We start from the raw sequence: 24719 nt of genomic DNA on the forward strand, positions 1-24719 counted from the left end.
GTATATACAGAATGGATAAACAAAAAGGTCTCACTATCCTACAGAGCACAGGCAACCATCTTCAACATCCTGTGATAAACCATAATGGAAAAGAATATGAAAAAGAACTGTTGTTCAGTCGTCTCCAACTCTTTGTGACCCCATGGACTGCAGCATGCCAAACTTCCTGGTCCTTCACTGTCTCCCGAAGTTTGCTCAAACTCATATCCATTGAGTCAGTGATGCCATCCAACCATCTCATCCTCAGTTGCCCCCTTCTCCCCCTGCCCTCAATCTTTCCCAGCAAAAGAATATACATATACATATATATATAAAACTGAGTCACTTTGCTATACAGCAGTAATTAACACAGCATGGTAATTCAACTATATTTCAATAAAAAATAAATTTAGGGACTTCCCTGGTGGTCCAGTGGTTAAGAATCCGCCTTCCAATGCAAGGAACATGAATTCAGTCCCTGGTTGGGGAACTAGGACCCCACATGCATTAGGGCAACTGAGCTGGCTCACTGCAACTACTGAGCCCACACGCCCCACAACTAGAGAAACCCATGCATCCCCCAAAAAAGATCCTGTGTGCTGCAACCAAGACCCGACACAACCAAATAAATAAATTAAAAATAAATAAATATTGAAAATAAATTTTAAAACAAATAAATATGTTGAATTGAAATGAAATAATCTGGATAGGAAGAAATTATGGTGGTCTCTAGAAAACATGTTATTTTTGCCAAAATATAAATACAGACAATGGGCAATGAAAATAAGGTCTAAATAAAAGAACCTGCTGGGAAAGTTTCAGGAGCTCCAGAAAGGAAGAAAACCTCTCAGGCAGAAGGTGTCCTGGAAGCATGCCCCTTGGGTTTAAAGGCACATTATTGGAGAAAAGACCCTTTGACATAGAGAAGAAACACATCTCCTCTGGCACCAACAATCATGAAGTTTACTGGTTAAAACCATCCTGAATCTGGGGGAAAGGAGGAGCTTTATACATAAATCTCTTCTAGGTTCTCATTCTCAAATCAGCTGATTGGCGGCTTGTCTGTTTCAGTCTCTTTAGTAGGTGGCTTGTTGAGTAGAAGGAAGGGTTGGCAAAATTAGGGCAACGAAGGTTGGACCCCAGCAAGCTGGGGTCATGTACTGTGTGTTGGCCTCAGAAGGTGGATGAGTTTCCTGCAGTGTTTGGCAGAGGCAGGCCTGGGACTGCTGTGTGGCAGTAACTGATTCCCCAGAGAAAGCAAGGCTAATTTCTCACTGGCACCCAGGGATACCAGCACCTGTGGGACAGAGAGAGATGACAAAACACGACATGCAGAGTACTCTCATTTGGCCCAGCAATTCCCACTCTAGAAAAGAAAGCAAAAGAGTGTGAGCTCTCAGGGACTCAAAATAGATTATGTGGGAAAAGAAAGATTTTGGAGACAGGAACCACTAGGACCAAACTACTTCCATTCTCTTTGGTCACAGACCATGAAACCAAGGCACCAAAGGACCCATGAACTTGTCCCCAGGAAGAGATAATAAATGCAGCAGCCAGAAGGTGAGACTCCCAACTGTGGATCTAGACCAGTGTGAATTACCACCAAAAATCCCTTTTATTATTTCGCCACACAGACTACAGAAAATTCTGTAGTATATATCATCACCATCCTGTCAAAACTTCTCTTCTGCAAGAACTGCCCAATGCCACCACATGGAGCTATTATAATTTGGGGGTTTAGCTTTATCATGGGCTTCCCTGGTGGTTTAGACAGTAAAGAATCTGCCTACAATGTGGAAGACCTGGGGTCAACCTCTGGGTTGGGAAAATCCCCTGGAGGAGGGCATGGCAACCCACTCCAGTGTTCTTGCCTGGAGAATCCACATGGACAGAGGAGCCTGGAGGGCAATAATCCATGGGGTCTCAAAGAGTCGGACACGAATGAGCGACTAAGCACTCACAGCACACAACTTTATCATAGGTAGATGTGTGATTTTCAACTGGGCTGTTTATATACTGAAAATTGAGGAAAAAAAGCAACAACAACAACAACAGAATAAAGCAGTGGTTAAGAGCATGGGCTCTAGGGACAGTCCAATGGTTAAGAGATCAAACTTCTACTTCAGGAGCCATGAGTTCAATCAGGAAGGGAGCTAAGACCTGGTATTCCGAATGGCATGACAAAAAAGAACATGGGCTCTGAACTCAGACTCTTGAGTTCAAAAGTCCAATCCCACATGTTAGCTGTGTGACTGGGACAAGTGATTAAATTCTTTGTGCCTCAGTTTCATTGCCTGCCAAATGAGAAGCATAGCTTAAACCAGATAATGAAGGTAAAATGCTTAGCATGGTACTTTTCATATGGTAAGCGCTAGAAAAGATAGCATCTTCATGGCCCTCAGAAAAAAAATGACTCTATGCCTCAGCACCTCTAGTCTTCCCTCCCCTTCTCCTGCACAGCCTCCAGAAGAGTTACACTGCTCCTTGACAACCCAGGAATTTCCAAGCCCAATGGAGCCCTCTTCAGGCCCCTTCCCATCTGCAGGTGGGAGATATTAGGTAAAAAACTCATGTTCAAGTCATGTCCCCTGAGTTTCCTGCTCCCAGAGAAGGAGGCAGCTTGGGTTTCCAGATGTTCCAATTCCTTAAAGACTATCTCAGAAAAAATGTGAAAACAGCCCTGTCGTGGTGATTTACACGTCCCCTGGGATGTACCTGATGGATGCAGGGCTCCTGTCGGAGGCTGCGGAGAGCAACGAGGGCGGCTTCCTTCACATTTGGCTGGGGGTCTCCACACGCCATCTCCAGGAGCCGCTGGGGCACTTGGCACTGTAGCAGCTCCTCCCCCAGACCCTCAGGCCCCAGGTTGCCCAGAGCTGATACGGCATTGCGCCGGATACCAGCCTGAGGATCTTCAAGCAACTGGGTCATACCAGGTACTGCAGCTGCCAGGGCAGGTCCCAGGGGACCAGCTTGGTAGGCTGCATTGCCTACAGCGAAGCTGGCTCCACGCCGCACAGCAGGGTCCTTGTCTCCGAGCCCCAGCAGCAGAAGGTTGAGCAGTCCTGCCTGGCTCTGCAGGGCCCCACGCAGGGCCATGCTGTGTTGAAGCAAGTGTCCCAGGAGCCCAGAAGTACGGGCTCTCACAGAAGTCTCTGGGTGGCTCAGGAGGCTGCGCAGGGGCCGATAGGATTCATCGGAGCCAGCCAGGAGTTCATGGATAAAAGACAAATGGCTAGGAGATAGTAACCGGGCAGTGTGGGCCAGGAGGGAGAGAAGGTCAGACGTCAGCAGAGGCTGGTCACCCAGGAGGGCAGTGGAGAGGAATGAGATGGTGGTTCTAGGGGAGGCAGCCACTGTGTTCACGAACTGGTTGAGAAACGCGGGACCCGAGAGGGCCAGGCGTGTGAGGAGACTGATGGGCAGCTCGACTTGTGTCAGTGGGAGATGGTGGCAGCAGACCTGAAGAAGGAGAGGGGTGTAAGCGAAACAGTTCAGGGAGAGGGAGAATGCGCTGCTGAGAAATAACAAAGAGCCCAAAACCTGGGGGAGATAAGCCAAGTTCTGCAGAGAACACCACAGAGGGCTGAAGACCTGAGTCACAGCACTGCACACGAGACAGACACACCCTGGAGCGTGGGAGAACATGTCCTTCCCAAGGCCAGGCTGCGGTCTGCAAGGCCTCGGTCTCTCTGCCTTCAGAGACCCACTCACTGCTTAGTGCCAACAATCGCCAGAGAAGCGATTCCTGGCTGAGGAGCAGCGTCTCCAGGGCCCAGACTAGGATAAGAGAATCAAGAGAATCCAGACAAGGGACTGATGGAGAGAGGAGTCACCCGCCCAGCTCCCACCACAGGACTCTGTTCAGGCTTGCATGCTTCCTCCACTCCAGTCTCAGATGCTGTATGCCTCCAGGGACCTGGGAGAGCCCTAGCGCTGTCAGGAAGTGAATGTGACACAAGGTTGACCACTTTCCTGCCTGGGTGGTTTCCCTGGTACCTGCAGTAGGTGGGCGGTGACTTCTGAGTCTGTGAGGTCAGCCAAAACACCTTCAAGGAGGTCAGCATCCACATCCAGGGCAAAAGGGAAGCAGAGGAGCTGGCAGACAGAGAGCACCACGACGGGGAGAAACTCAGACCCTTGTGGCCTAAGGAGGGCAGTGTGGAAGGATGGACTCGGTCTGGCTCACCCAGCCTTCCATATTCTTCCCCCAACTCTCCTTCCCCAACCTCAGTAATCACATTTCTTGCCTCACAGCTCAAGCTGTCAGCTCTTTCTCTCCTGCCTCCCCCCGTCCATCTCACCCATAATAGCACTGAAATTAAAATTTTCAACTCACGCCTGGCCCAGGTGATTCAGGAAGCTGGGCAAAAGCAGATGCTTCAGGGTGGACATGAGGATACTTCCACGCTGAGACAGGTGACTCAGGCATAACTGGGGCTCCTGGGTAAAGGTGGCCACGGCCAAGCTCAGCAGGGCTGCCATGCCTGGAAACACCAACAGTGGAGACCCAGTGGAGCAGGCAAGAGGCCTAGATGCCCCTGCATCCCCATGGTTCTCAGGGCCACCACCTGTTCCCTGATCCCTTCCCCATCCTTGAGCAGCTCCTGCACAGACTCTGCCATCCCAAGGCAGCAGCACTAGTAGCCCTCTCCATGGGCCAACCCAGTTCCAGGCTGTTTCCTCTTGAAGAAGGATCAGTACACTGGCCTGACAAAAGAAGCCATGCTGTCAGAAGTGAGATACCTTGGGGTGAGATGAGCGTCCAGTCTGGCTCTGGGCTTTGTGGGCTGGACGGCGACACCTCTTCCTGTGTAGATGCCTCCTCAGGGAGCCTCAGAGCCATGAAGAAGCGGTGCCACAGAACGGTCCACATTTCTGAGCTGGCCACGTCCCTTATCGGATTACCCTTCTCCTGCTAAAGCAAAAATTGAGAAGGGGAGAAGGGGGAGGTCCAAGTCAGGAGTCAAAAATGCCTTTTTTTTCACTCTTCTTCCTGATCTATGAGGAAGGGGAGTCCCAGCAACAATTCTTTCTGTTTTCCCACCTAAGATTTCCCTGTTGTCTCAGTTTCCTCTCTTATCACATCTTAACCCCCCTGACCTCTCAACCCATGTGTATGCTTACTGGAAACCAGACAATTACAGCTTTCTTTCCACCGAATCCCAAGGGATGCAGCTGAATGGTTATCCTTAAAGGGTCTGTACTGGGGCAGATGGGCCCAATCTTAGGCCATCACCGGTAGTCTGAGCGGGGAGGTGACTGTGTGGCTTCTTCCTTCCTCTTGGCCAGTGGCCCCCCAAAGCGCCCAGTTTCTCTCTCCTTAGTTCCCATGCATTCTGGGATGCAGCTGTACCTGGGTAAGGAGCTGCAGCAGAAGGATGAGGAGGCCGTCATAGAATCCACAGCCACCAGGTGGAGTCAGCCGGACCTGGTAGAGAGAGTCAGGAAGACAGCAGATCCCTGAGAGGGGAGAGCTGACCTCACAGACCTGCACAGCCAACTCCAAGTCAGGCAGAAGGAGCTCTTCTTCAGCCCAGAGTAGTGGGGAGAGTTCTTTTGGACTTAGGAGTCTTGGATGGATGGATGCACAGCGTGCTCAATCGTGTCCGACTCTTTGTGACCCCATAGACTGCAGTCTGCCAGACTCCTCTGTCCATGGAATTTTCCAGGCAAGAATACTGGAGTGGGTTGCCATTTCCTCCTCCAGGGGGTCTTCCTGACCCAGGGATCAAACCCGCATCTCCTGTGTCTCCTGCAACGGCAGGCAGATTCTTTATCACCGTGTGTCTTGGTTCCTGCCTATTCATTCAACAACTATCTCTGTCCTAAAGACACGCAGTTTGGTAGGGTAACCAGCCACAGAAACAATTACAGTTTAGGAAGACACTTACTGAACAAGAGGCTGTGATGTAGGAGCTGTGGAAAGGGAGGAGGAATAGCTGAGATGCTAACTTTGCCCTTAGAGGTAGGAAACGGATGGGATTCAAAGTTTCAAAGGCAGACAAGGAAGGAAGAAGGCACAGCTTATATAAAAGACAGGTCATGAAAGGCCACAGTGAATTTTTGAAATGTGAACTTTTTGGTAGAGGAGGATTAGAGAGCCCAGGGGTAACGGATGAGCTCTGTGGTGCCTGCTAGCAAATGTGGACATTAACCCAGAAACTCCATGGGAAGCTGCTGAGGACCTACACAAGTTCCATCCATATAGGTAAGACTAGTGCCTGGTACTCAGCACATATTTATGTGTGAAATAATGACTGGTTGAGCAATCAGGCAGGTTCTCCTTTAAGAAAGCTCACTTTGGCATCAAGGAAGAACACTTGAGAGTAGAGATCCTTCAGGAGGCAAGGGCCAGAGCCTGAGAGAGAGAGAGAAAGAGGGAGGGAAGGAGGGAGGAAGATGATGCCTTTTCCTCTCCCTTCAGAGGTCCTGTGTGTTAACAACAAATCTAAAGCCCTGACAGTCGGGGCGACAGGAAAGACTCCTGGATTCCCTCCACGTTTACTGGAATTTCAGGCTTTTCTCCCTGAACACAGAGCTTATCTGACTCAGAGAAAACACATCTCTGCATTCAGCGCTGGGAGGACTCACCTCTGCAGGGGCAGACAGGGCATGTGTGGCTGCAGCAATCCACTCCATAGGCTGGAGGTCAAAAGTCACACCTTGCTGACCAAGCTGCCCCAACAGACAGGCCGCCGCACTCTGTGGAGAGTCAGATGAGGAGGAGGAATGTCCCAATCTGAATGGTATTCAGGACAGGTGGAGAGGGTGTCTGTCTCCAGAAGAATGCCTCACAAACAGCTGCACATTAGGAAACAACTCTCGTGCTCCCAGAAGGTGGGATGATAGGGTGAAAAGGGGAGGAAGATGAACGCTGAGAACTCACCACAAGAGAGACGACGTGCGAATGTGTAAAGACAGTAGCAATCTCACTGCCTAGCTTCTCCATTCTGGAATAAGGAGATACATCAGGGATGCAGCTGTATGAAAGGAGGCTGCTGAGTGACCTGCCCTCTCCCTTAGATGGCGCTCTCCACCAAAGCTGCATGTCTGCCTCCAGGGCACAGAGTTGGTGGCAATCTAGGTCTCTTCTTTGCAGAGAAACCTTCACTCTGTCCTAGTCCCTCCCAAGGACAGGCTGTATGGTGTCACTCCCCATAATCCATGTCAGGGTGACCTACGTGGGTGGAAGGTATCCATGTCAGGGTGACCCTACTTTATGACTCACCCAGAAGGCAGATCTTGGAGGCGAAGGACAAGAAGAGAGAGGAGGTAGAGAGTCACTTCAATAGACTCTTCCCTATCCACTACCTTTACCTATAAAGGAAACCCAAGGCATCAGAGTATCCTCTGATTGAGATGGTGGGACCCCTAAGAGATGCCCACTTGTGCCACTGGCCTACCTTGCCCTGGGCCAACTTCAACAGTGATTCCAAGGCCAGGGGTTCTTGCCCGAGAAGATGGCATAAGCGCTCACTGACGTGGCAGCAGGAGTAGAGAACCTAAGGGGTGTGGGAAGGAGTTGGTCAGGGAGGCAGGTCCTAGCCTGGAAGGCTCAGCTGAAAGCAGGCTAGCCTCTCAACAGATCTAGAGGTGTCAGAGAAATTCAGGCCATGTCCACCTCTTGCTGAGAGACTGAGATGCAGACATGTCTCAGTTCTAGTGAGGACTGGCTGACATCTGGGCTATTTCAGCTGAACTGATTTAAAAGCAGAAAGGTGTCCTCCTCTGTGGGGGAGCATCAGCGGGGGGTGTCTCTCATCTCTCTCTGTTTCTCTCAGTGTCTCTTTATCTCTCTTTCTCATTCCTGGAAGTGAAAAAGAAATCTGAGGGGCCAAGAGTTCTGGGCAGGCAGTACCTTGAGAAGGGGTAGGCACAAGATGGGATGCTGCAGGGCAGAGATGAGGGATGACCTCAGGTGGTTGCTGTCTTTGGTGAGCTGATCAGCCAGATGCTGAGAGATCTGTGGAGACATACCTGAAGACTCAATCCCATTCCCTTTATTCCAATCCTATTCCTCTCATATCTCCAACTAATCAGGACTCTCAACCCCTTGCTTGCTACTCTTCCCCAGATTCACCAGGAACCTCAGACCTCATTCTATCCCCAGTCTTCATGCTCAGTGGAAAAGCAAAAGACAAGGCCTAGGTAAGTCCCACTGCAGGCGTGTACAGAGGAAAGTGTTGCTGGCCAAAGGGAACGGGAAATCTGAACCCTGAACCCTTGAGCAAGCATCAGTTGTGGCTTCAGATCAGCCACCCCACCACATGGGCAGTTTGTCATGGAGCTCTTCAATCAGCTGGCCAAGGGCCCTGGGATTCTGGCTACATCATGTTTGACAAGTAGCCCAAACCTAGCGGTTAGCATCTGCTTCTGGAAGTACTGAGTAAAGGCAGGCAGAGAAGCTTGTTTTTCTGCTTTTCTGAGACACTGGGGCCAACCTCCTCAACCCTGGCAACAGCGACAACAAGAACAAATATCTGTAGTTCAGGACTTCCCAGGTGACCCAGTGGTCGAGAATCTGCCTGCCAGTGCAAGGGACACAGGTTTGCTCCCTCGCTCAGGAAGATCCCACATGCAGCAGGGCAACTAATCCCATGCACCACAATCACTGAACTTCCGCTCTAGAGCCTGTGCTGTGCAACGAGAGGCTACCATAATGAGAAGCCCATTTGCTGCAACTAGAGTAGCCCCTACTCTCTGAAACTAGAGAAAGCTTGAATGCAGCAATCAAGACCCAGCGCAGCCATAAATAAATAAATAAAATTTAAAATAAAAATTGAAAAAAAAAAGTTGTAGCTTAGACCTGCTCCTTGGCTTCCCAGCAGCCTGGCAGCCCCACGGGAGTCGTGCACATGGCCGCCAGCGCCGAAGAAATGGCTCCAGGCAGATCCTCACTCTGCTCCCGAAGCGGCTGGCTCACCTGGGGGGCTCCTGTGCAAAAGGCAAAGAATGCAGAAAGGCATGGGTTGTTTTAGATTCTCCCTTCTTTCTCTCAGTTCTTGGTTACTTGCTGCTGCTGCTGCTGCTGCTGCTAAGTCACTTCAATAATGTCCGACTCTGTGTGACCCCATAGATGGCAGCTCACCAGGCTCCCCCATCCCTGGGATTCTCCAGGCAAGAACACTGGAGTGGGTTGCCATTTCCTTCTCCAATGCATGAAAGTGAAAAGTGAAAGTGAAATTGCTCAGTCGTGTCTGACTCTTCGCGACCCCATGGACTGCAGCCTAGCAGGCTCCTCTGTCCCTGGGATTTTCCAGGCAAGAGTACTAGAGTGGGGTGCCATTGTCTTCTCCGTCATAGTTACTTAACATAGGCTAAATGCCAGATACTATTCTAGGCAACCGGCAAGATAAAGAGCAGTGCTGGTCCTGCTGACAAGTCAATCAAGAGAACCTCCCCTCCCCATTCCCGTTACCTGGGGGGCTATGGAAAGGGAGCTGTGGAACTGTCAAGCCATGAAGGAGCCCGTCCAACACAGCCCGATGTGTAGTCAACAGGCTGGAGTAGAAGGCTTTGGAGATGGTCCAGCTATTCCCGTCCATGGCTTCACACAGAACAGTAAAGCACTAGGGGAGATGGGCAGGGTTCACATTAGCACATCAGAAACCAGACTGTACTCAGGGTAAGGAGCAAGGGTTCCTGGAGAACCTGAGAAAGGAGGAGGAAAACCCAGGGGGACCAGTTGTTGAATTCTAAGTATTCCTCACACAGAAAGTGCAGAGTAATTGCCTTCATGTTTGGGAACAGGAATTTTAGGTGTCAATCCTTCTATTTTGATCAGCTGCTCCCTACATGATATTTCTCGAAGTAGTATCGTGGACCCCGAGTATAAGAATTCCTGGGGATTCGTGGGTCCTTCCCAACCCGGTCTTCAGAATTTATTCCAAACGCCCCATGCTACTCATTGCACAGTGACATATGAGAAGTGCTGACCAATAATGTGAGTCACTACTGGCCAAAATTTAGGTTAGACATTAACAGCTTCCTGACCAGAAAGGATGAGGGATGTTAAGACAGGCCCCCAGACTAGAAGAGATTGAATGGACTTCTAGCTGGAGGTAGGACTGCAGCCACATATGCGCTTCCAGTTGCCAGTCTGAAACTAATCAGACAATTGTTTCCTTCCTTGCACATGTTCATCTCTTAACAGTCTCTTCTGAGACCAGTCAGAACTCGGCTATTTTCTCTTTCAATCCTCCCTTCCTGTCCCTCACATGCAGAGTCCAGGAGTCACTTCATGGGAAATAGATGGGAAAACAGTGGAAACAGTGTCAGACTTTATTTTTGGGGGCTCCAAAATCACTGCAGATGGTGACTGCAGCCATGAAATTAAAAGATGCTTACTCCTTGGAAGAAAAGTTATGATCAACCTAGATAGCATGTTCAAAAGCAGAGACATTACTTTGCCAACTAAGGTCCGTCTAGTCAAGGCTATGGTTTTTCCTGTGGTCATGTATGGATGTGAGTTGGACTGTGAAGAAGGCTGAGTGCCGAAGAATTGATGCTTTTGAACTGTGGTGTTGGAGAAGACTCTTGAGAGTCCCTTGGACTGCAAGGAGATCCAACCAGTCCATTCTGAAGGAGATTAGCCCTGGGATTTCTTTGGAAGGAATGATGCTAAAGCTGAAGCTCCAGTACTTTGGACACCTCATGTGAAGAGTTGACTCATTGGAAAAGACTCTGATGCTGGGAGTGATTGGGGGCAAGAGGAGAAGGGGACGACCGAGGATCAGATGGCTGGATGGCATCACCGACTCGATGGACGTGAGTCTGAGTGAACTCCAGAAGATGGTGATGGACAGGGAGGCCTGGTGTGCTGCGATTCATGGGGTCGCAAAGAGTCGGACACAACTGAGCGACTGAACTGAACTGAACTGAAAATAGGTCACACTGCATACTGCTTCTGCACCTTAATATAAATTACTGTTTCTGCCTGGAATGTCCTCCCTGCTTCCTTGTCTCATCCACCTGGCAAACTTCTGGGCATCCTTCAAATCCTATCAGAGATGATTTCCTTCTTCAAGATTTCTTCTATGATCCTATGTCTTTCCCTGATGATCCATTGGTTAGGACTCCACACTTCCACTATAGGGGGAGTCCCAGCTTGATCTCTGGCTAGGGAACTAAGATCCTGCCTGCTGTGTGGTGCAGCCAAAAAAAAAAAAAGAATTTTCCTATGACCCTCCAGGTAGTGTGAGTCTTCCTCAGTGGTGTTTCTGTGTTATATATGAAGTTCTAGTGTTTTTAATTTATTACTTTTATAAATTTTATTTTAAAATTTATTTATTTGGCTGTACCATCTTGGTTGCAGCATGTGGGATCTAGTTCCCTGAAGTGTTGGCCACTGGACCACAAGGGAAGTCCTTCTACTGTACTTTACACACTGTTGTCCTTTATCACATTTATCCTACTAGACTAGTCCTGATCCCCTGAAGATACGGATTTCCTCTGTCTCAGATGGTATACAGCACATAGTTGGCAGGCAACAAACATTTGTTGTATTACTTAATCTAACCCTATACAGTCATGAGAAACAGAATGGGAGGAATATGGGGAAAAACAGAGATAGAAATCTGGAAGGGAGAGCAGATTACCATAAGGCTGTCCCTCTGCAAAGCCTGCTCAGACTCATCTGGTTGGGCCAGCAGTTTCCCCAGCAGGTCCAGAAAGAGGCTGGCGGCCTCCTGAAATACCTGTAGGCTGGGAAAAAATGAGTCCTGGTTTCTTTTCATCTCTCTACTAAATGCCCACATGTGGTGAATGGGTCAGTTCACAGCAGGTAGGAAAATCTCTGCAAAGGAGCATATCAGAACGCTCTCCCTCTCTCTCCTCACACATACACACAGAGTCTCACACATACACACAGAGTCTCACACACACCTCCAGGCCTCTTCTCTGCCATTTTCTCTAGCTTATTCCCACCCTGAGCCTTCCATTCAGTGTATGGTAACTACCACTGACCCTTAGAACCTGAAATTCTGTGGGCAAATTTGGAGGTGACTCAAGGTCCTTAAAAGGACTTGCTGGACTCTGAGAGGTCACTCAGCTGACCCTTAAACCTGTCACAAATCATGGGTTCTCCTTACTTAGCCTATTCATAATGGGGAGGGGAAAAAATGGGGGTAGAAACTGAAGCCAAACTGGTCAACAGCACAAAACTGCCTCTCATCCCACCTGTCACCTGTCTGGCTCCTCTCCAGATTGAAGGTGCAGGCAAAGTAGGCCTGAATCACAGCCACCAGGTCCCGTACGAAGGCCCCATACCAACATTGCTGCCAGGGAAGAGGACAGAGTTAGGGCAACTCATGGGACAGAAACAAAGAGCAAGGGAAAAATGGATCAGAGATCCAGTTAGGCTGACCAAACAGAAAGGGACAGAGTGAAGAGAACCTTCAGACAAAGAGAGGAGATCTCAAGGTCACAAGTGGTGGCCAACAGGCTATGAACAGCCCAAAATGTGTCCTGTTTGGTCTGAACAGCATTTTGGAGTGTAGCAGGTTATATTTTTCAAAATAGCACAGATTCTCTTCTAAATGCCTTAAAAACACTCAAGACTAACACTCATCAGCAGAGTGCACTTCCAGCCACCCAAGCTTTGGCCCCAGTAAACACTTCTGCATTCCAGCCTCTTGGTTCAGCTGTGGCGGGACACAGCATGGGCACATGGATATTGAGTCTCAACCTGAGCTCTCCTGCTGATCGTCTCCTTGACCATTTACAGGGTAGTGCCCGTGGGTGAGCTCATCTATGAATACTGAGAAATTACACCGAAAAATCTGGATTTCTAGCTTCTCTCAGAAAACTGGAGGATGTGGCACCATAAGCCCATTTTCCCACCGAGCAACAGTGAGCTGGATGGGCCTGGGCACGGGTCCTCAGTTCTTCACATTCCTGCTATTCATTCAGTCACACATGGTCTACTCCCCTGGTGACGTTATCTGCCTGGCCTTGGAAGGCATGAGAATTTGCATTTCGTAATCTACTAAGTAGATAGGAAGAAGAGAAAGAAAAGGCAGAGGGGCTGATAGAGATGACAGTTTGAAGAAAAGAAATCCAAAGAGAAGAAATGCCAGTCAGTCCTGAGAGGCAGCACTTACCTGCTGGATACTGTTGCTCTCCTGGCTGTGTCTGAGGAGATGGAGCAGCAGCCCGGGGAGCCCGGCCTCACGGCAGAAGGAATACAAGGGAATAGAGTCACTGCAGCTGGACAGGAGACCGCTCAGGACCCGGAGTGCAGGAAGGATGCGGGGAGCACCCTCCAGGACGCCTTTTAGGATCTGGGTGATATGAGGGAAAGAGACAGTAATCCGTGTTGTGAGAGATAAGAGTCACAGACACCAAGTGTCCCCAAGATGCTGACAAAGACGACCCCGTGTTCTTACTCCTTTTTCTGGAAATCTAAAACCCAGAGAAAGAGAACAGAGGAACAGGGAAAGTGCACCAGGAAAGGGAACTATAGGTGGCCAGGACCCCTGACTTAGAGGTGACTAAGGGGGAGTGGGATCTCCCCCTCAGTCAGTGACAGACCTAGTGACCATTCCTATCTGCTCCCTTCCTTCTCCAGCCCTTCATCTTAAAATAAAATGAAATGAAACCACACACACATTTCTGAAAATTAAAACAATGGGCACAAAACAGTGCTGTTCAACTCCAGATAGACAAAACAGTATTATTCAGCTCTGCCTCTGGGGTTAACAAATTGTGACCTGCAGGCCAGATCCAGTCTACTACTTACTTTCACACAGCTCATAAGCTAAGGACAGTACTATATTTAAATGGTTTTTTTTTTAAAGGTTATTTTTCAAAAGAAGACTAACATTTACATCAGGTACTTTACAATATGCCACTCACCGTTCTAAATCTGCTCATTTATTTACTCAATCTTTACAATAACCTCAGTTACTGTAGAGTAAATACAATTACCAACTTTATAGGCAAGCAGACCGAAGCTTCCAGACAGGTTAAGTAAACAGTCAATAATCACACACAGGGGGCTTCCCTGGTGGCTCAGTGGTAAAGAATCCTCCTGCCAATGCAGGAGACGTGGGTTTGATCCCTGGTCCAGGAAGATCCCACATCCCAGGAGGAGCAACTATGTCCATGCGCCACAACTACTGAGCCCTTGCTCTTGAGCCCAGGAGCCGCAAGTACTGAAGCCCATGCACCCTAGAGCCCGTGCTCCACGAGAGGAGCCACCTCGAGAAACCCTTGTCCTGCCACCAAGAGTAGTCGCCACTCACCACAACTAGAGAAAACCTGGCAGCAGGAGACCCGGCACAGCCATAGATAAAAAACACACACAGTAGTTCAGCTGGAATTCCACCTCAGAAAGTCTTACCCTGGAGGCAGACTTGCTAACCTCCTTTCCCACTGAAAAATTATCTGACACAAGGAGGACATGTAGGGGCCAAACGAGAGGCTCAGGGTGCCAAGACAATGCAGTGGTAAAAGGAGAGTCTTTTCAACCAGTGGTGCTGGGATGATTATATATCCACATGCAAAAAGATGAATTTAGATCTCTACCTCAAAATACATATAAAAATCAACTCAAAATGAGTCAGAGACCTAAATGTCAGAGCTAAAATTCTGGAAGTTGTTTTTTAAAAAAAATAGGAGAAAATCTTTAAGACTTTGGGTTTAAAAAAAGATTTCTTAATATAATATCAGAAGCAAAATCCACAAAGGGAAAAAATGGTAACTGGACTTCAGAATCCAAAACATTTGTGCTTCAAAAGACATTCTTATAAGAGTAAAAGGATAGATTAAGACTGGGAGAAAATATTTGTAAATCGCATATTTGATGAAGGTCTTGTATCCAGAATATATAAAGAACTCTTACAACTCAATAAGAAGACAACTTTAAAATAAGGAAAGCAAATGATTAGATAGTTCACCAAAGAAGATCTACAAATGGCTGGTAAGCACATGAAAAGATGCTCACATTAATTATTAGCAAAATGCAAATTTAAATAGCAATGAGATACTATTTTACACTCACTAGGATGGCTATATTCAAAGAGACAGATAGTTTTTGGGATTCCAAAATCACTGCAGATGGTGATTGCAGCCATGAAATTAAAAGACGCTTACTCCTTGGAAGAAAAGTTATGACCAACTTAGATAGCATATTAAAAAGCAGAGACATTACTTTGCCAACAAAGGTCCATCTAGTCAAGGCTATGGTTTTTCCAGTAGTCATATATAGATGTGAGAGTTGGACTATAAAGAAAGCTGAGTGCCAAAGAATTGATGCTTTTGAACTGTGGTGTTGGAGAAGACTCTTGAGAGTCCCTTGGACTGCAAGGAGATCCAACCAGTCCATCCTAAAGGATATCAGTCCTGGGTGTTCATTGGAAGGACTGATGTTGAAGCTGAAACTCCAATATTTTGGCCACCTGATGTGAAAAGCTGACTCATTTGAAAAGACAGAAGTTGGGTGGGATGGGATATTGGGAAAGATTGAAGGCAGGAGGAGAAGGGGACGATAGAGGATGAGATGGTTAGATGGCACCACCAACTCAATGGACATGAGTTTGGGTAAACTCTGGGATTTGGTGATGGACAGGGAGGCCTGGGGTGCTGCGGTTCAAGAGGTCGCAATGAGTCAGACACGACTGAGTGACTGAGCTAAACTGAACTGAACTGAATACATGTTGGCAAAGATGTAGAGAAATGAGGACCCTCATACATTGCTGGGAATGCAAAATGGTAGAGCCACTTTGGAAAACAGATTAGCATACATAACATAATTTAAATATAAATTTACTATCTGACTCAGCAATTCCACTCCTATGCATAGGCCCAAGAGAAATGAAAAAATCATTTCATTTCAAAACTAAGCATTCAGTTGTTCAGTAGTGTCCAACTCTTTGCGATCCCATGGACTGCAGCACACCAGACTTCCCTGTCCATCACCAACTCCTGGATCTTACTCAAACTCATGACCATTGAGTCAATTATGTCATCCAACCATCTCATCCTCTGTCGTCCCCTTCTCCTCCTGCCTTCTATCTTTCCCAGCATCAGGGTCTTTTCCAGTGAGTCACGTCTTCGCATCAGGTAGCCAAAGCATTGGAGCTTCAGCTTCAGCATCAATCCTTCCAATGAATATTCAAGACGGATTTCCTTTAGGATGGACTGGTTGGATCTCCTTGCTGTCCAAGAGACTCTCAAGAGTATTCTCTGAGACCACAGTCCAAAAGCATCAGTTCTTTGGCACTCAGCTTTTCTTATGGTCCAACTCTCACATCCATACATGACCACTGGAAAAACCATAGCTTTGACTAGACGGACCTTTCTTGGCAAAGTAATGTCTCTGCTTTTTAATATGCTATCTAGGTTGATCACAGCTTTTTCCCAAGGAGCAAGAGTCTTTTAATTTCATGGCTGTAGTCACCATCTACAGTGATTCTGGAGCCCAAGAAAATTAAGCCTGTCACTGTTTCCATTGTTTCCCCTTTCACATGCCATGACGTGATGGGATCAGATGCCATGATCTTAGTTTTCTGAATGTTGAGCTTTAAGCCAACTCTTTCACTCTCCTCTTTCACTTTCATCAAGAGGCTCTTCAGTTCCTCTTTGCTTTCTGCCATAAGGGTGGTATCATCTACATATCTGAGGTTATTGATATTTCTTCCAGCAATCTTGATTCTAGCTTGTGCTTCATCCAGCCTGGCATTTCGCCTGATGTACTCTGCACAGAAGTTAAATAAACAGGGTGACAACATACAGCCTTGACGTACTCCTTTCCCAATTTGGAACCAGTCTGTTGTTCCATGTCCAGTTCTAACTGTTGCTTCCTGACCTGCATATAGGTTTCTCAAGAGGCAGGTCAGGCGGTCTGGTATTCCCATCTCTTTAAGAATTTTCCACAGTTTGTTGTGATCCACATAGTCAAAAGCTTTGGAGTAGTCAATAAAGCAGAAGTAGATGTTTTTCTGAAACTCTCTTATTTTTTCTATGATCCAATGGATGTTGGCAATTTGATCTCTGGTTCCTTTGCCTTTTCTAAATTCAGCTTGAACATCTGGAAGTTCTCGGTTCACATACTGTTGAAGCCTGGCTTGGAGAATTTTGAGCATTACTTTGTTAGCCTGTGAGAAGAGTGCAATTGTGCAGTAGTTTGAATATTGCCTTTCTTTGGGATTGGAATGAAAACTGACCTTTTCCAGAAAAGAAACGGAAAACATATGTTCACACAAAGATTTCCTCATGGATGTTCAAAGTAGCATTGTTTATAAAAGCCAAAAAGTGGAAACAACCCAAATTCCCATCAATTTGTGGAACAAATAAACAAAATGTGATATATACATACAATAGAATACTAATTAGCAATAAAAAGGAACTAAGTACTGATACACTCTACAACATGAATGAAACCTCAAAAAACATTATGCTAAGAGAAAGAAGCACAAGACCATCCATTGTATGATCACATTTTTGTAAAATGTTCAGAAAAGGCAAATCTATGAGACAGAAAGCAATCTCCTTGTAAGTGCTATGAGTAGGAATGATGATTAACTGTAAATAGCTAGGAATTACCTTTTTGGGGTAATGAAAATATTCTAAAACTGAATTATGGTGATCATTAGTATACCTGTATTAGAAAATATAATAAATTGTTACATCTGTATTTTTAATTTTGTCAAAAAATTTGTAGAAATGTGTTTTCTCTCATTTGAGAAGTAGTTATGGGACTACCCTGGCAGTTCAGTGGTTAAGACTTCGCCTTCCAGTGTAGGGAGTGTGAGTTCAATCCCTGGTCAGGGAGCTAAGCTCCCACATGCCTCTGACCAAAAAACCAGAATATAAAACAACAGAAGTAGTACTGTAACAAATTCAATAAAGACTTTAAAAGTGGTCCACATCTAAAAAATCTTTAAAAAAGAAGAAGCAATTAAATGATATCCTCCATTTTTTTTCCCTCTTGGCAGTCAATGCCTAAAAAGGTTACAGCTGAAAGCTTTCTTAACCTTGCTCTGAAGAATACTTTTTCCCTTTAGAAAGAGAAACCCAAGAGAAGAGTGCAATTGTGCAGTAGTTTGAATATTGCCTTTCTTTGGGATTGGAATGAAAACTGACCTTTTCCAGAAAAGAAACGGAAAACATATGTTCACACAAAGATTTCCTCATGGATGTTCAAAGTAGCATTGCTCTTTCTGTATTACTAAAAGAAATTACCAAATCTCCCTGAATTAAACAGACAGTAGTGAAAGAAAATTGGAAAGGGACTTTCTCTTTATGCTAATTAATGTTTTTTAACACCTCATCTGTCAAAACAGTCTCCAGTCCCATCCATGGTATCCTTCTGCCAGTTACCTGCTCTCCAGCCTCATGCAGCTGACTCTGGATGCGCTGACAGAAGTCAGGATTGCACAGCAGGGTGAGAGGGGCCTTCAGCTGGACAGGAACGGGCTCGGTAGTCTGTAGCAGGTATTGCCACTCATCATCGCTGTCTTGCTCCTGAGGCATCGGGGAGAGAAAGAGGTCAGGAGGAGTGTGTCAGGTTCGAGGCAATAGCTCGCACCCTGGGGAATCACGAAAGTAAAGTGAAAGTGTTAGTCACTCAGTCATGATGGACTCTTTGCGACCCCATGGACTGTAGCCCCCCAGGTTCCTCTGTCCATGGGATTCTCCAGGCAAGAATACTGGCATGGGTTCCCATTCCCTTCTCCAGAGGATCTTCCCGAACCAGGGATTGAACCCAGGTCTCCCGCATTGCAGGCAGATTCTCTACCTGGGAAGCCCAGGGAATCATGAAGTAACTGCAAAAAGCCAGTGATTCCTTTAGCACAGCTGTATTTTTTTCAGCCACCAATTTAAAAAGATACAATTGGCAGTATGTGAGAGGTCTTGAAAAGTCTCTTGGAGAACACTAGCATGTGTACATAAAGAGATACCTAGGAAAATGTCCACTGCATGGTTTATAATAACAACATAATAAAGCTAGTCATAGAGGAGCTGCCCTGCGTCCAAGGTCAGCGGTGGCGGCCGAGAGGAGCTACCCTGCGTCCGAGGTCAGTGGCGGCCAGGAGGAGACACCCCGCGTCCGAGATCAGGGGTGGCCAGGAGAAGCCACCTTGCAACCGAGGCCAGGGGCGGTGACCTTGAGGAGCCACCCACGCCCGAGGCCAGGGCCGGCAGCCGGGAGAAGCAACCCGAGGAGTGGTGGCTGCGCAGGCACAGGAGGGCCTAGAGGAGCTATCCCACGTTGAAGGTCAGGAATGGTGGCGGTAAGGAGATACCCCTCGTCCAATGTAAGGAACAGTGGCTGTGCTTTGCTGGAGCAGCCGTGAAGAGATACCCCACGCCAAGGTAAGAGAAACCCAAGTAAGATGGTAAGTGTTGCAAGAGGGCATCAGAGGGCAGACACACTGAAACCATACTCACAGAAAACTAGTCAATCTAATCACACTAGGACCACAGCCTTGTCTAACTCAATGAAACCAAATCATACCTGCAGGGTAACCCAAGACGGGTGGGTCATGGTGGAGAGGCCTGACAGAATGTGATCCACTGGAGAAGGGAATGGCAAGCCACTTCAGTATTCTTGCCTTGAGAACCCCATGAACAGTAGGAAAAGACAAAATGATAGGATACCGAAAGAGGAACTCCCCAGGTTATTAGGTGCCCAATATGCTACTAGAGATCAGTGGAGAAGTAACTCCAGAAAGAATGAAGGGATGGAGCCAAAGCAAAAACAATACCAAGTTGTGGATGTGACTGGTGATAGAAGCAAGATCCGATGCTGTAAAGAGCAATATTGCATAGGAACCTGGAATGTCAGGTCCATGAATCAAGGCAAATTGGAAGTGGTCAAACAAGAGATGGCAAGAGTGAATGTCGACATTCTAGGAATCAGCAAACTAAAATGGACTGGAATGGGTGAATTTAACTCCGATGACCATTACAGCTACTACTGCAGGCAGGAATCCCTCAGAAGAAATGGAGTAGCCATCATGGTCAACAAAAGAGTCCGAAATGCAGTACTTGGATGCAATCTCAAAAACGACAGAAAGATCTCTGTTCGTCTCCAAGGCAAACCATTCAATATCACAGTTATCCAAGTCTGCCCCAACCGGTAACGCTGAAGAAACTGAAGTTGAACGGTTTTATGAAGACCTACAAGATCTTTTAGAACTAACACCCAAAAAAGACGTCCTTTTCATTATAGGGGACTGGAATGCAAAAGTAGGAAGTCAAGAAACTCCTGGAGTAACAGGCAAATTTGGCCTTGGAATGTGGAATGAAGCAGGGCAAAGACTAATCGAGTTTTGCCAAGAAAATGCACTGGTCATAGCAAACACCCTCTTCCAACAAGAGAAGACTCTACACATGGACATCACCAGATGGTCAACACCAAAATCAGACTGATTATATTCTTTGCAGCCAAAGATGGAGAAGCTCTATACAGTCAGCAAAAACAAGACCAGGAGCTGACTGTGGCTCAGATCATGAACTCCTTATTACCAAATTCAGACTCAAATTGAAGAAAGTAGGGAAAACCGCTAGACCATTCAGGTATGACCTCAATCAAATCCCTTATGATTATACAGTAGAAGTGAGAAATAGATTTAAGGGTCTAGATCTGATAGATAGAGTGCCTGATGAACTATGGAATGAGGTTCGTGACATTGTACAGGAGACAGGGATCAAGACCATCCCCATGGAAAAGAAATGCAAAAAAGCAAAATGGCTGTCTGGGGAGGCCTTACAAATAGCTGTGAAAAGAAGAGAGGTGAAAAGCAAAGGAGGAAAGGAAAGATATAAGCATCTGAATGCAGAGTTCCAAAGAATAGCAAGGAGAGATAAGAAAGCCTTCCTCAGCGATCAATGCAAAGAAATAGAGGAAAAACAACAGAATGGGAAAGACTAGAGATCTCTTCAAGAAAATTTGAGATACCAAGGGAACATTTCACGCAAAGATGAGCTCGATAAAGGACAGAAATGGTATGGACCTCATAGAAGCAGAAGATATTCAGAAGAGGTGGCAAGAATACACGGAAGAACTGTACAAAAAAGATCTTCACGACCCAGATAATCATGATGATGTGATCACTAATCTAGAGCCAGACGTCTTGGAATGTGAAGTCAAGTGGGCCTTAAAAAGCATCACTATGAACAAAGCTAGTGGAGGTGATGGAATTACAGTTGAGCTGTTTAATAATCCTGAAAGATGATGCTGTGAAAGTGCTGCACTCAATATGCCAGCAAGTTTGGAAAACTCAGCAGTGGCCACAGGACTGGAAAAGGTCAGTTTTCATTCCAATCCCAAAGAAAGGCAATGCCAAAGAATGCTCAAACGACCACACAATCGCACTCATCTCACACGCTAGCAAAGTAATGCTCAAAATTCTCCAAGCCAGACTTCAGCAATTCGTGAACTGTGAACTCCCTGATGCTCAAGCTGGTTTTAGAAAAGGCAGAGGAACCAGAGATCAAATTGCCAACATCCGCTGGATCATGGAAAAAGCAAAAGAGTTCCAGAAATACATCTATTTCTGCTTCATTGACTATGCCAAAGCCTCTGACTGTGTGGATCACAATAAACTATGGAAAATTCTGAAAGAGATGGGAATACCAGACCACCTAACCTGCCTCTTGAGAAATCTGTATGCAGGTCAGGAAGCAACAGTTAGAACTGGACATGGAACAACAGACTGGTTCCAAATAGGAAAAGGAGTACGTCAAGGCTGTATATTGTCACCCTGCTTATTTAACTTCTATGCAGAGTACATCATGAGAAACACTGGGCTGGAAGAAACACAAGCTAGAATCAAGGTTTCCGGGAGAAATATCAATAACCTCAGATATGCAGATGACACCACCCTTATGGCAGAAAGTGAAGAGGAGCTAAAAAGCCTCTTGATGAAGTGAAAGAAGAGAGTGAAAAAGTTGGCTTAAAGCTCAACATTCAGAAAACAAAGATCTTGGCATCCAGTCCCATCACTTCATGGGAAATAGATGGGGAAACAGTGGAAACAGTGTCAGACTTTATTTTGGGGGGCTCCAAAATCACTGCAGATGGTGACTGCAGCCATGAAATTAAAAGACGCTTACTCCTTGGAAGAAAAGTTATGACCAACCTAGATAACATATTCAAAAGCAGAGACATTACTTTGCCAACTAAGGTCCGTCTAGTCAAGGCCATGGTTTTCCCTGTGGTCATGTATGGATGTAAGAGTTGGACTGTGAAGAAGGCTGAGCGCCGAAGAATTGATGCTTTTGAACTGTGGTGTTGGAGAAGACTCTTGAGAGTCCCTTGGACTGCAAGGAGATCCAACCAGTCCATTCTGAAGGAGATCAACCCTGGGATTTCTTTGGAAGGAATGATGCTAAAGCTGAAGCTCCAGTACTTTGGACACGTCATGCGAAGAGCTGAGTCATTGGAAAAGACTCTGATGCTGGAAGGGATGGGGGCAGGAGGAGAAGGGGATGACAGAGGATGAGATGGCTGGATGGCATCACGGACTCGATGGACGTGAGTCTGAGTGAACTCCGGGAGTTGGTGATGGACAGGGAGGCCTGGCATGCTGTGATTCATGGGGTCGCAAAGAGTTGGACACGACTGAGCAACTGAACTGAACTGAACTTATAAGGGAATAATAAATCATGGCACATCCATGTTAGGAGACACTAAGAAGTTATTAAAAAGACTAGGATTTCCCTGGTGGTCCAGTGGTTAAGAATCCACCTGCCAGAGCAGGGGACACGGGTTGGATCCCGCATGCCGTGCGGCAACTAAGCCTACATGCCACAACTACAGGAGCCCACGTGTCCTAGATCCTGTGCACCACAAGGGAAGCCACCACGCTATGAGAAGACTGCTCACTGCAACCAGAGTAGCCCTCTCTTGCCACAACTAGAAAAAGCCTGCATGCAGCAACATAGACTCAGCACAGCCAAAAATAAACAAGCAAATCTTAAAAAAAAAAAAAAAAAAAAGATTGTCGTACTGACAGTGCATCATCACTCATGTAACATTTCTACCAAAAATGCATGACTCGTATCTAACCATGTGGAAGTATTGATCTGAGGAACATTCTACAAAATAACTGACCTGGGCACCTAAAATCTGTCAATCATGAAAAACAAGGTAAGAAGTATAACAACTAAATGCAGTGAATGACACGGGACGGGATTGTGGATCAGGGGGGAATGTGTTTTTGCTATAAACACTAGTGGAGCAATTGGAAAAATCAAAATATAGATTGTGGATTAAGGAACAGAATCATATCAATGTCAGATTTCTGACTTCTATAAATTGTACTGAGGTAGTGCAAGTGCATCACCTAGTTCTTAGCAAATATGCACTAAAGTCTTTGGCAATGAAGGGGCATATCTGCAACTCACCCTAAAATGAATTTTAATAACTGGTGAATCTGAGTAAAAGGGTATATAGGAATTCTTGGTGCTATTTTCACAATTATTCTTTAAATTGGAAACCTTTCCAAAATAAAAAGTTAAAACCCTAAAAAAACAAAAGATTGAAGTAGGTGTAGAAAATTCTTTACAATAGATTATACAGTAAGAGATGCATGAAGAAAAAAAATACCTACAGTCTGGACTCAGTAATGTAAAAACAGCCAAACTATATATTCTGTGTAGCTACATACGTACATATAAAACCACAGAAAGTCTGGAAGGAGACAGATAACTCGGGACTGAGATAAGGCTAAGGGGGACCTTCCTTTCTACTTATGTACTCCAATTTTTTATAACTAAATGTTCACATACTATGCAATTAAAATCTATGAATAAGAAGGAAGCAATTTTTAACATAAGGGGACTCAACCTTAGATGGTTGGAATCACTGTTACAGAAAACCACTACCAAGACCTAACACCCGTGGCAGGGACAAAGCCAAGAGGAACCTCTAGGGCTCACTCACCTCATTTTCCAGATCCACTGCATCAAGGCTCTGCTGCCCCATCACCTCCGGCCTCAGCTCTGGGAACGCTTGCTCACAGTCCTGAGTGATCCAGTTTTCCCTGCCAGAGGAAGCAGGGAGTAGGATGAGTTCCAGACCTGTGAGGCTTAGGGTTAACTTGTCCCTCCCTCTAGGTCCAGCGTAGGAATGGACATAGAGGACTGGCTACAGGAGATCTTCTAGGATCTGGCCAAGACAGCATATGTTCACTACACATATATCCTTGACTGCCCTCCCACTGTGAATCTTATTTTCAAATCTACCTTGTTGGTTTTTCCCTGTAGCTCTCAACTCAAATACTCTTTCTGTGTGTCTGGAGATGATTTTTTTTTCCTTTTTGGTTAATGTACAACTGAGACATAGAGAAAGGAAAGTTACCATGTTTCCTGATGAAATCAGGAAAGCATCTGGAATCAGAATTCAAGAACCCAAAACTTAGACTCCCAGGGCCCTGGCCACATTTAGGCAGTGAGAGTGACAGGACCATGCTGCATTTGCTTTGACTGGAGCCAAAGCTCTGCAAGTCATGTCATCCTATAGACCCTGGGCTCTACCCTCCTCACCGAGGTACAGGCGGCGCCTCTCCAGCACCCCAGTCAGCCCAGCTGCTCTTCATTTCTGATGCTACAACCCCAGTTAAGAGGCCTGGTTCCTGAGGAGTGTCCTTGAGTTTGGGCAGAGGGGCTGTGCCAGAAGCCACCTTGCTGGTCCTATCCTCTTGCTCAAGGGGAGATCCTGTGTTCTGGTGTTTCTGCAGGAAATGGGCAGGAGACACTGAGTCAGAACTATCTGCTTGCCATAAGAC

At 46.4% G+C, this 24719-nt stretch overlaps 1 protein-coding gene across 2 annotated transcripts in view; it reads right to left on the reverse strand.

Annotated features, from left to right (window-relative positions):
• Positions 1 to 925: 925 nt before the first annotated feature.
• Positions 926 to 24719, reverse strand: part of STK36 (serine/threonine kinase 36) — a 31345-nt gene continuing 7551 nt past the window's right edge. For both annotated transcript variants that reach the window (XM_040228339.1, XM_040228338.1), the window contains 19 exons: positions 24478 to 24665; positions 23876 to 23975; positions 18304 to 18447; positions 13083 to 13262; positions 12160 to 12257; positions 11580 to 11685; positions 9401 to 9551; positions 8789 to 8916; positions 7841 to 7945; positions 7386 to 7484; positions 7211 to 7299; positions 6869 to 6932; positions 6574 to 6684; positions 5336 to 5410; positions 4726 to 4897; positions 4319 to 4466; positions 3979 to 4126; positions 2695 to 3441; positions 926 to 1276 (listed from right to left, as the gene is read on the reverse strand). In XM_040228339.1, the coding sequence (XP_040084273.1) occupies positions 1133 to 1276; positions 2695 to 3441; positions 3979 to 4126; positions 4319 to 4466; positions 4726 to 4897; positions 5336 to 5410; positions 6574 to 6684; positions 6869 to 6932; positions 7211 to 7299; positions 7386 to 7484; positions 7841 to 7945; positions 8789 to 8916; positions 9401 to 9551; positions 11580 to 11685; positions 12160 to 12257; positions 13083 to 13262; positions 18304 to 18447; positions 23876 to 23975; positions 24478 to 24665 (2997 nt within the window). In that variant the 3' untranslated portion in view covers positions 926 to 1132. The remainder of the gene's footprint in view (positions 1277 to 2694; positions 3442 to 3978; positions 4127 to 4318; positions 4467 to 4725; positions 4898 to 5335; positions 5411 to 6573; positions 6685 to 6868; positions 6933 to 7210; positions 7300 to 7385; positions 7485 to 7840; positions 7946 to 8788; positions 8917 to 9400; positions 9552 to 11579; positions 11686 to 12159; positions 12258 to 13082; positions 13263 to 18303; positions 18448 to 23875; positions 23976 to 24477; positions 24666 to 24719) is intronic.

Source organism: Oryx dammah, unplaced genomic scaffold, assembly GCF_014754425.2.
Source record: "Oryx dammah isolate SB20612 unplaced genomic scaffold, SCBI_Odam_1.1 HiC_scaffold_27, whole genome shotgun sequence".
Classification (NCBI taxonomy): domain Eukaryota; kingdom Metazoa; phylum Chordata; class Mammalia; order Artiodactyla; family Bovidae; genus Oryx; species Oryx dammah.